This window comes from Eublepharis macularius, chromosome 11, assembly GCF_028583425.1.
Source record: "Eublepharis macularius isolate TG4126 chromosome 11, MPM_Emac_v1.0, whole genome shotgun sequence".
NCBI classification, from domain to species: domain Eukaryota; kingdom Metazoa; phylum Chordata; class Lepidosauria; order Squamata; family Eublepharidae; genus Eublepharis; species Eublepharis macularius.
The window spans coordinates 31,267,512-31,280,012 of NC_072800.1; the positions used below are offsets into that span (position 1 = coordinate 31,267,512).

The 12,501-nt window shown below is 42.6% G+C and overlaps 1 protein-coding gene across 1 annotated transcript in view; it reads left to right on the top strand.

The window, feature by feature from the left end:
* SUSD5 (sushi domain containing 5) overlaps window positions 1-12,501 on the top strand; it is a 32,822-nt gene that overhangs the window by 17,102 nt on the left and 3,219 nt on the right. Inside the window, exon 4 of the mRNA XM_054991979.1 lies at window positions 3,947-4,135. Within this exon, the coding sequence (XP_054847954.1) occupies window positions 3,947-4,135 (189 nt within the window). The remainder of the gene's footprint in view (window positions 1-3,946; window positions 4,136-12,501) is intronic.

Below are 12,501 nucleotides of genomic sequence, written 5' to 3' on the forward strand. Positions count from 1 at the left end.
GTATTAACCCTTAGTTGTCCAAGATAACTAAATCAGTGACTATTTACAACACTCTGATTTGCATTGAGTAGTTGCCATAGTTTTCTTAGGTAATTATTAAGTTAAATCATTGCCTAGTACTGCTTCTAAGAGAAGCAGGTTCAATTTGTTTTACCCTCAGTTCAATACCAGCATGCTGGGCCTGCTGAAGGAAATGCAGCTTCCCAGGAATATTATTATTATTTTATTATTTATTTAAATTATAGCCCGTCCTCCCCGCAAGCAGGCTCAGAGCGGGTTACAGATAAAACATTTAAATACATTTAAAGTATATTAAAATCAAAACCAGCAATATGGACAATCCATCCCAAGATGGCAGCCTCATCCACTCTTCCCAGTACAGCATAGCGGGGAGAGGAGGTACAGCTGATGATTTCCGCTGCGACTTTGCATATGAGGGGGCAGGGGGTTATAGCCTCCCCGCAGCAGGAGACTGGTTGATTATTATGGGGAAATACATGTAAGAACTGCATTGCATTGTAGGTTAAAGGTAAGGAATTTGTGAAATCCGTATTTTAACTCTCAATAGAAGTTGTCCTCACACAGTCAGTATGGATTTATTCTTGGCGTCAACACTTTATTGGTGCAGATTAGAGTGTCTGAGAGGGCCTTTTAATTTTTAATTAAAATTTTGCACTGGAATCCAAAACTTTCCAGTTGTAGGTCTGCTGAAATCAGTGGTGATAGCCAGGAACAGGTAGGCCCTGAGGACTGAGCTACATTCCACGCTCCAATGGATTTTTCTTTATTTTTGGTACCATTAAGTTCCTCTCTGTTGATGGCCTGGTTCACTCTCCATTTCAGCCATTCTCTGGATTGTACGGACTCTCTGTTCTGCAAATTGATTATAATTTATTAGTGTTGCACAAACAGCCCAGCATTTTTAATGGTTTAGTAATGAATAGAAATCACATTTTTCTGGCACAACTTCTGGCACAAATTCCTCATCAAAAATTATAGATCAGGTAGCTTAGTCTTTTCTTCAACAACAAAGACCAAAAAAAAAAAAGCATTTGAGGACAATTGAGACAAACATCAAAGCAGAACTGAATATTTATTCCAAATAACATTTGGGTTGCTTGTCTGTAAGACTTTCCCACAAATACAGTCTCCATTCCTTCAGTATTGTGCCTGTCCTTATGCCCTCTCTCAGCCTTTAATTTATCTGACAGTGAATTTCCAAGTACCTGGTGAGGTAATTTAAACTAATTAATGAAGCTATTCCTACCAGCCGTGCATTTCTGAGTGATACAGACATTGTGATGTCATTGGTTTACCAGCTGCACTTAAACGCTTTGGATTAAGATTGTGTTTCATGCTCTTCAGATTTTTCTCTCTCAGCATCCCACCAAATCTGCAGCAACTCATTTCTCTTATCCATTGGGGAAAAAATAAAAAATTGTGTAGATCTATCCAACTGCTTAATGATAGGATTACCCACCACAAAACTCTTGAGTACTCTGTGAAGGTTCTCCTGGCTGATTTTCACAAAGACTTTAAGGCAGTTGTTTCAGGGTAGTCCACACACTGCCCACAAGTCATTTTAGTATATACATATATGGTAGAAATATGCAATCATTTTAGAGTACCACACAATTTCATAGAATGCCACAGCAGTTACCCTCCCCCAATACTTAACTGCTGATGCCAGTGATCAACTTGTGTGACTTCTGCAACTTCTGATCTGCAGTCTTTCGTGAGTTTCTTTCTCCATGTTGATACTGTGCATACAAGTAGACTATGCATGAGAGGAGAAAGCAGGCAAGAATTAAATCTGAAGTAGCTTGTAACATCACTTTGCTTTTGAAATTTTGCTCTGAGACCCAAAATCTTTCTGGTTTCTCGGGCAGGAGCAGAGAAAAGGCAAGTTCACATGCTAGGCTGGGAATCATGGAGTCCTCTTGAGTAACAGGAGGCTGCATGGGCACCTTTTGAACAGCTGGTTGGGTTTGAGGGAAAGTGGAGAGGGCTCAGTTCCTTCTCACCTCCGCCAACAAGTGATTGGTACTCTCAAATCTGATTGCACTGATGACCTGTTAGGAGATGTATGTGCAGAACCAAACCAGCAAGAATCACAAGTGCATCTCTTAATGCATGATTTTGAAAATGTATGAATTCCTTTCTTTACATGCTACATTGTTCCTTTGTATTCACACATGTGAATGACTCCTGCATTAACAAAAAGCTGCACACAGGCAATATACGAACTGGCATATTGAGCCCCGGTATACCAAGTGTATCCTAAAGAGTGCCAGAGCTTTGAATGAAGGCCACCTATATGCATTTTCTCCTAGAGATCAGCTACAGATTCGGACGATAGCTGGTATTTTATGGCTGGGTAATAGCTTTTGAGTGAGCGCCCCCCCCCCCAAGTTTGGTAGTTGCAAACTCCAGATTTTTGATTTGAATGTTATGGAGTATATTGATTCAAGATAGCTTTTTACTCAGATAGGAGAGCTGTACTGTAAGTGTCTCAGAGGGATGCATCAGTAGGCGGCTAGGGACCATAGATTTTACTACTATGTGCTACTGTGTGCTGTCTGTTGCATTGGGTATGATTGTACTGGGTACTTCTAGGATGTTTAATGTGTCAGTTTTGGAATTGCTCATGCTCTGTTCTAGCATTTCCCCAACCCTCTGTTGGATTTCTGCTGGTTTTAAATCTTTGCAAAGTTGCATTTATGTATCCTATTACATTGTTGATTGAAATGTCCTTGAAAGTGACTGTACCAGCTCTCACTGTGTAATTTGCCTTGAGTCTCAGTGAAAAAGACAGGCTATAACTAACATAAATAAGTAAAAATGTGGTTACTTCCTGCCCTCTTCTTCCTGTAACTGCCCCATATAGGGTTGCCAGCCTCCAGTTAGTGGCTGGAGATCTCTCGGAATTAAAACTGGTCTCCAGGCCACAGAGATCAGTTCACCTGGAGAAAATGGCTACTTTGGGGGTTGGACTCTATGGAATTGTGCCATGATTAGGTTCTTTTCCCTCCCCAAACCCCACTCCCTTCAGGTTGCTCCAGGTTTCACCCCACAGATCTCCAGGAATTTCCCAAGTTGGAGCTGGCAACCCTAGCCCCATAAGACCTTTAAAATGCTGATACTGAACACTGGGGACTTTCAGAGGTAAAAAGCTATATAGCTTGGGGGGCTGCAGGGATGGAAGAAACCAGACAAAATTACCATCCCTTTTCTCTTCCATCAGTGCAAATGATGGCCATAATGGTAGAGATTATGCAGGTTAGGAAGGCAGTTTGTTGTCCTTGAAAGGACCGGTCCTTCAATTTGAGCCTTATAGTTTGAGATGCAAGTTGAAGCAGTTGATGAGTGTCTTTTATCAGTTATATCTTGCTCTTAAGCACTCATCTCTTCCAGTCATCTGACTTGGCCATGCTGATCCACGCCAGTGTAATCTTCGGGGTGGGCTCCTCTTAACTCACCCTAAGTGGGGCTGCTTTTAAAGACAACTCAGAAACTTCATTTAGTAAAAATGTCTGCCTTTGGAACAGACTTCCAGTAATTATCAGGAAAGTACCATCCCCATCCTAGCTGACATTTAGGAAAATTAGTAAGATGTTCCTCTGCTGAAGAACTTACTGTTAAAATCATGGACTGCTGTTGTGTGATTTTTACTGTGCTCTCTGCTGCAGATTCCTTATATAATATTGTTTGTCCTTGTAACACATTTTTAGCAACATGTTACCTTTAACTTTTATGCCTATTGGCTTCCTTATTTGTGAGCCTTTGGGGGGAAAGGCAGGATGAAACTTTTAATAAAGAAATAAAATATCATAAATCACATTCAGAGGTTTATCGCCTTAAATCACACTCCAGACACCGTATTACTACTGTTCAGCCTAACTAGAATTTTTAACACTAGATTGTTTACTTTCTGACCCCACCTCAGGCAGACCGTGTGGGGATCCTCCATCATTCCCTCACACGGTTCTCCACGGTCACACTGGATTTGAAATGGGAGATGAATTGCACTATGTCTGTGCCCAGGGATATGTCATGAGCAACAAAGACACTGCTTTCACTCTGCTTTGTCACACCTGTGGAGAATGGTTTGGTCAAGTCCAGGCATGTGTCAAAGGTAAGGCTATTGACTAAGCATGTATCTCATTGTCTTGGATTGTCCCTCAATGATCCAGGATGTCTCTTTATATATTTACTGTACATTCCTCTTGTACTGTTGTGAACTCTTCTCGTCAGGTCAGTTCTTTTTTAAAAAGTCCTCACAGCACGTGATATGAAGATGTAATTATATGTCCCACTATCATTCTATTGATGTACAAATGAAGGAATTGAGTCTGAACCAAAAACAACCATACTTATTTTTTCTGAAACAGTCAGAACAATTCCCTGTATCTGTAATTTTATAGTGACCTATTTGCTGTCTTAGATCTTTGTATGCCATTAAAGGTATTTGAATTGAATTGAATTCCCTGTATCTCTATTAACTAATGTCCAAATCCTACTCTGCCTTGAAAGTTAGTGACCTTCAGCCAGTCTCTCTCTCTCAGCCAGAACTAACACACAGGGTTTTAAATAGGTAAAATGGGGGAAGGGAGCTATATATGATGCCCTGAGTTTCTTGGCAGAAAGGTGGGATTAAAATATTATAATAAATATTATTAAGTTTCATTGGAAAGTGAACAGAAACAAAACAAAAACAAAGTGTTCAGCCTACTTGCTAAGAGGAAAACTTCGACTAAAATAACTGACCAGGCATAAGCAATTGTCTCACACAGAGTCAGACCATCTATTTCAGTTCTGTCTGCTCTGGGGGGTATAACTCTTTGGTGTCTTGGGGTAGAGCTCTCCCTGCCCCACTGCATTCCTTTTAATAGGACAAACCAGGGATGGAACCAGGAGCTTTGTAAAGCACGTGTTCTGCCAGAGAGCCACAGTGCTTTCCTGTTCTTCATTGGACTATTTGTTGCAATCCTCCTGAGCACAGAGAAATGATATCTAGGAAGATTTGGTGTTTGTGCAGACTTTGGTGCTCTGCCTTTTTTAAGGCCTGGAGAGCAACAGGCAGGACAAAGGCCTTCCATTTTAAGGCTACATGCTTCAGCCCTGTGAAAACAATCTGGTATAGTCAGTCCTATATAGCTGTTAACGTTGTTGTTGAAACTTTTTTTAAACTGTTAAGTTTCAGGCCAGCCTAAGCTTATAGTGGAGAGAAACAAAATGATAGTGATATGACAAACAGCAGAGCCAGTGTCAAGATACCCTGGGATGGGGCACCTGCTGAGGCCCAGGACTTCTGGAGGGGCCCACTGCTGCCACCCATATGCCCTAGGGGCTAGCAACTGGTGGGAGACGCTATCACCCACAGTCCCAGCCACATGTTCTGTCCAGCACCACTGTGGGAAGTGTGTTTGTGTGTGTGGGGGGGGGGGTGAGGTGGCTTGGAGATCAGGCAGAGGGAGGGCTCACAAAAGCTGGAGAAATGAGTAGTGGGGGAGGAGCACATGGGCATGGTAGCAAGCAGGGAAGGGGAGGAGGAGCTGGGAACTCTCCCCAAAACCTGGCGCTGACCCCAAGGAATATTCTAGGATATTACTCCAGGCTTACTATGTAAATTATAGTCACAGATGTTTGTTGAGAAACCAAACACATGGAAGATGAGTACAAATCATGGATGTTCTTGAAATGATTGTGGACAGCACTAGTTTTTAATTGTATTTAAGTGCATATTATGCAAAAACCAGTTGACACAAATTTAACTCTGCAGTGGACTATACATATGACTACACATACTATGTTTTTTGAGATTATTCTCTGATGTATTCAGTGCTCATTGATTCTCTGGATACCTTCATGTCTGACATTGCAAAAAGCTCTTTAGTTGCTTGAACACTGTGTTATTTCCAGAGTGCTGTCTCTCAAGCCAAATGCCTCATGCATCACAAGTTGTGAAGCATGAATACAGGTTCTTGGAGTGGTTTCCTTGATAAACAAGAGGGAGTAGAGGACATTTCTATATTAGGCAGCAGCAGAGCACCTCTTTGAGAAGGATGACATAAAAAGGGAACACAAAAAGTTCAGAGAATATACAAAACAGAGCCTTTATGCGGTGCAGAGACACAAGGGATAATATGAAGGCAAGGCATGAACAATACTTTCAAGGATGTCATTCTCCCATATGTATTGTATTGACTCTCCTGTATGATGAAGGTCTCTGTCATCTTCACATGTGAAAGCAAAACTCAGTTACTCTTGTCTACTTTTTTTGACAATACCTTCTAAAGGCAAAGGAACTGACTAATCTGTAGTCTTCTGTTTACAACAGACTCTTACTTGTCCCAAGGGTGAGCATGGCTTAAATGAGACCTGTGCAACATTCTGTGGCAAATTAGGTACGACAAGAAATTTTTGGGAACGTTGGAAGTGAAACTGGGTACTTAATTTTCAGAACTGGTCTGTAGTCGTGCTCTGTTTGTCATCTTGCTTATTCTCCTTTTGATCTGGGTAGGGGTTCTAACTCATTAACATTCGTGTTCTGTTTATTTAAGAAAGGCTGTCTTGTTACAGAGTAAATGAGGGTTCATTTCCAAAGCTATGTATGTCTATAAATTCCATTACTAAACTCAACTTTTATTATTTATATAAAATATTAATATATAGTAACACTGCTTTTCCTAGATCCTATTACATGTGGTCAAGATACTATTACCTGAATACTCAAATGTGAGTCCCCTTAAGCAAAGGCATATATATAGCTAAGAATCAGCTCTTGTCTCTTAGTTGCTTTGGTTCACTCAAAAATGCAAAACAATACTTAAGCACCCAACCCATGGAACAAGAGCTGATAGTTTCCAATTGATTCATGAATGCCCCGAAAGAAAACAATTAAAGCTGGGAGAAGAATGAAGACAAAGCAGGCCTCACCTGCTGTTTGACAGCCCATATAGGTCACTCTGGCCTCATCAGGGGTCACCATAAGTCAGCTATGACTTGACAGCACTTTCTACCACTACAAAGGATACCCAGGCACTGCAATGGCATTCATTTTAAAAAGTTATCACAGAAACTGGTTCTTTAAAAAGATAGAAGCCACATCGAAAATACTGGAATGAAATGATGGAACATTACATTGTCATGATTGTCTACGGAAAATTAGTGAACAAATAGTGGCAATTTCAGACTAAATAGCTAGTGTTGAACCAGCTCAGATAGTGTGTACTTGTTGTAAGTGACATATGCATACTACAGTCTTGGTTACCTAATGGAATTAACTTGCCCTGGCTCTTGAAACCTAGTATTTTGCATGTACTTTTGAGCATCCATGCTCCACGTGGGCCACAGCTTACGGTTTAACAATTTTACTACACATAGGTCAAATCCACACACACTCACCATCTGCTTATCTTGCGCAGTCATGGCAGTTGGGTTCATTCCGCTACCATGCTGTGCATCATCACATTCACCCTCCCAGTGCGTCTTCGTGGCGCAATCAGTTCTCCACACGCCACTGAGTAAAGTGTTATAGTGGGCTCCTCTGTCGTCAGCGTTGACGGAGCATGTCACTTCCCTTTTTTTTCTTCAAAAAAAGGTTAATTTTGCGCTATACTGATATTCTGACTCTTATGTAGGCAGAGCCAGGGAAAAGCCAGAGTATTTATAGGGGGGAACCACGTTCCATTCAAAGCCGAGAGTGGAAAGTAACTGATGGTAAGGGACCATCATCTCTTTCTTTTCCCGTGCAAACCACTGCTCACTAAAGTAGGTTTTGCGGTATACCGACCTTTCTTTATTGTGCAAATGCGCTATGAAAGCCCATTTTTTTTTAAAAGGGCCAGGCAAAAACAGATTTCCGCCATTATCATGTGGTACTGAAAGGAGGTGCAATTGTGGCGCAGTGATGGCGGGGAACACGCGGAATGGGAAAGCGTGTGAGTATCTTCTTGAACAGCGCCGCGGTTGTGAAAAAGGCGCGTAAATAAAAAGGAAGTGTGGATTCGGCCATAGTTTGCAATAAAACAGTTCAAACAGTGAGATGTTCTTCATTTCATATTCTGAGCAAGCAAACAGCTGCAATTAGGCTCAGAGACTTCCTGTTTTGGGGAATGACCTAGAAAACAATGATTCAATCGTCTTTTCAATAGGAACTCCTTTTTCCTGTTTATTATCTAGAGGAAATTAAAGTAATAGGAATTATGTTATGTTTTCTTAAACAAATTTTTAATCATTTTTTTCTTTGCTCTTGGAAAATTCAGAATGCTGGAAAAACAACACATCCTTGCTTAGATGCTTGAAACATAGTACATTTGATATAAAGGATGACAAGATAGAAACGTACCTGGGGCTACAAGAAAGACAGGTAGCTAAATTACAACATTATTTCACAACTCAGAAGCATCTGCACTGCCTGGCAGTGGTTTTCTGGCAGAAGGCAGACACTTATTGATTAATTCTTGACTGTTTTAGGCACTAGGAATATCTACCCAGTCACTTCTACCTAGGGTGGCCATCTTCCAGGTGAGACTTGGAGTTCTCTCAGACTCTAGCAATCAGTTCCCCTGGAGAAAATGGCAGCTTTGGTGGGAGGAGTTTATGGCATCCCCTCCCAGCAGAGCTCCCTACCCTCCCTAAACTCCACTGTCACCAGACTCTGTCCCCAAATCTCCAGGAATTTTCCAAATTAGAGTTGGCAACTGTACTCCTACCCCATCCCAGTATAAAAATAAACATGTTATTTAATTTAGAATAAAGACAGGAAAATTATGACAGCTACTGGAGTTGTATCCCAAATTAAATCTGGTTCAAACTGTCTCACCCTCAAGATCTCCCCCCCCCCCCAAATAATCCCAAAGTGACTTTGAGAGGGACGAGCATGTGGAGTAACTTAGAAGGCCTGAACTACGAGCTTGTTAAGGAGAACTGAGTAAGCCACTCCTGGCTTAGAGGGTGGCCTAATAGCCCTTTCGATTGGATTTATGTGATTATGAAAGCCATTTTTAGTCCCGTTTCCTGTCCTTACTCTGCAAGTCTGTGGCTTCAAAAATAGTAGGCCAGGATCCTCAAATCAGTGTAGTTTTTGGCCTCAGTAGAGCCAAACCAACATATGCCAGCTAAGAACTGACCTTATAAAGCCACATCCTGATACCAACAGTTATTTCTAAGAAAAGTAAAAATAACCCTACAGTGGTACAGTGAATAGACTTTCAGACATAATAATTTTCATAAGAGTTCCTTCTGCATTTGTCTCCCTGTCTATTACTGTGCGTAATGCTGTTCAATAGCTAAAGTCTGGGAGTAAGAGAGTATTTTAGAATTTCCTTGTCAACATTTCAGTGTTTTTCCTGAGAAGTATCAGACCTCTAAGAAGTTATTTCTGGCAGAACTTTCTGTCTTCTTTACAGGAAAAAAAAATGGGGGTAAGCATGACACAACCAAAACAGGTAAAACAGAACAAGCCTCCCAGAACTGAGAATGGAACGAAAATGTGCATTAGTTGAAAATGTTTTCTTTGTTGCAAAGTATAAGAAGCTTGGAGAGCTTCATAGAGTATTTCAGGCTAACACGCCAAAAAGACTACTATAACAAACCTGTTCTGGGTTATTACGATAATTAAGCACTGCTGCAAAACGCTTTATGAATTCTGCTCCCCAAAGAAAGATATACTGCAACTTGAATATCTGTCTGTGTATCGTATTTTTGTTCCTCCCATCCTCCCAACAGCTAACAGCAGCGCACATGTTTCTCCCCATTTTCTATTTTATCATCACAAGAGCCCTGTGAGGTAGCATAAGCTGAGAGATGGGCAGGCAGGCTGAAGGGGAATTTCATGCCTGAACAAGGATTTAAATCCAAGCCTCAGCTAGACTATCCACTTCATCAGCTTCCTGAAATATTTCATTGGAATTTGTCAAGAGAATTATGCAAAATTCCTTTTATGTGCAAGTTTGTCTATAACACTGTGGAGTGTTGCTCGAGTTGTTTAAGAATCTGGGAAGGACAAATTCTAGGGTTACCAACCTCCAAGTAGGGTCTGGAGATCTCCCAGAATGTTAACTGAACTCCAGAATACAGAGATCAGTTTTCTGGAGAAAAGAGCTGTTTGGAGAGTGAACTCTATGGCATCTTCGCAGGCATCTGGATCGAGGCGGGTCAGCGCTGCTTGTGTTACTTGATCTCACAGCAGCGTTTGACACGGTTGACTATGATTTGTTGGCCAGCCGCCTTGCCGACGTGGGGATTAGGGGGACAGCCTTACAGTGGCTGGTCTCCTTTCTCCAGGGTCGGGGACAGAGGGTGGCGCTCGGGGGAGATCTATCACCCCGTCACCCTTTGGTGTGCGGGGTTCCCCAAGGGGCGATACTCTCCCTGATGTTATTTAACAACCCTATGTGCCCCCTCGCCCAGTTGGTGCGGAGGTTTGGGCTGGGTTGTCATCAATACGCGGATGACACCCAACTTTTTCTGTTGATGGACGGCGGGCCAGACACGGCCCCAGACAATCTGGCCAGAGCTTTGTAGGCTGTGACGGCATGGTTGAAACAGAGCAGGCTGAAATTGAACCCAGTGAAGACGGAGGTCCTGCAGCTGGGATGGGGGCTGCCAGATGTTGGGATCCAGCTCCCTGCCCTGGATGGGACACCACTGGCAACTTTGCCAGTGGTAAAGAGCCTGGGTGTGCTCCTGGATGCCTCCCTATCGATGGAGGCCCAGGTCACGGCGGTTGCCAAGTCTGCATTTTTCCATCTTCGTCAGATCAGGCAACTTGCCCCCTACCTGACGCCCCAGGACCTGGTTACAGTGATCCATGCAACAGTCACCTCCAGGCTAGATTACTGTAACTCACTCTACGCTGGGCTACCCCTGGGCCTGATCCGGAAACTACAACTGGTCCAGAATGCGGCGGCATGGGTCCTGACTGGTATACCTTACCAGTCACACATCACACCTGTCCTGCGCCAGCTGCACTGGCTTCCGGTTGAATTCCGAATCAGGTTCAAAGTGTTGGTTCTTACCTTTAAAGCCCTGAGTGGGTTGGGACCGGCATATTTTCGGGACCGCCTCTCCCTGTACGTTCCCCGGAGATCGCTTTGATCAGCGAATAAATATTTAATTGCGGTCCCCGGCCCTAAGGAAGCCCGCCTCGCTTCAACCAGGGCCAGGGCCTTTTCAGTCCTGGCCCCAGCCTGGTGGAACGCTCTGTCAATGGAAACCCGGGCCCAGCGGGACATATTATCGTTCCACCGGGCCTGTAAGACAGAGCTGTTCCGCCAGGCGTTTGGTGATTGAAGGGGGCGGTGCCATGTCAGCCTCCCACCTTTGGGGTGGGGAAGGTTCTCCCCACCACTGCACCTTGTTAATTTGTTTTATTATTTGTATATTGATTTTAGTTTTTGTTTTTATCGATTTTAACTGTTCACCGCCCAGAGCCCCTGGGGATGGGTGGTATATAAATTGAAAAAAATAAAAAATAAAAATATACCCTCTGGAGGACCCTCCACTCCCCAAACCCTTCCCTCCCAAACTGCACCCCCAAATCTCTAGGAATTTCTGTACCTGGAGATGGCAACCCTAAAGAATTGTGTAATGAGAAAAATACTGAAGGGATAGTGTTATGCTCTGAAAATAAAGAAATAATTACTTGCAAGCTACTGCATTAGCAGTTTTGACTTTAAAGAATATACTGGGTACCCACCAGTCAGATTACTACAGTGTGGTCTTCTTGGCCTCTTTCACCCGCTGCTGGCACGTTCTACATTATTTTTTCTACAGTGGTCAAGTTCTGTGACCATTGCTGTGACCTCAGAACTGTAGTATCCAGAGTCACTCATTGTGTAGACTTTAATTCCATTTGTGAAAACGATAGCAATAGTAGTTGTTGTAATATTTAGGGCTGCCACCTCCAGGAGGTGCCTGGAGATCTCCCAGAATTACAACTCAACTCCAGACCACAGAGATCAGTTCCCCAGGAGAAAAATGGCAGTTTTGAAAGGTGGATTGTGGCATTATATCCTGCTGACGTACTTCCCCTCCCCAAACTCCATCCTTCCCAAGTGCCCCCCTTAAATCTACAGGAATTTCCAGTTCCAAAGTTGGCAACCCTAATAATAATATCATTTCAGCAGTTGCTTTGTGGCAGTTTTACAACTGCTGACAAACTGTAAGGCATCCAAGACAGAAGGCTTTCCGTTTCTGCCAGTTGGCCATAAGGATCTGAAGGAACGTTGGAGCCGACTATTCTTCAAACAGAGCTGGGCATAGATAGGTATTTGTTTTCTTAGAATATGGGAAGTCAAGTCTTTGCCTGGATCTTGTAAATAAGTTATTTTAAAATCAATAAATAGTTTTAGTTTAATCAGAGAACTGTTTAGTATTATGTTTCATCAACAATACAACAGTATACAGAATAATATTTAAATCTGTCGTATGTTTAAAATGTTCTCGGCACTTCACCGATATTTGGTTGGGTCCAGGTGGCTTTTTCACTCAATC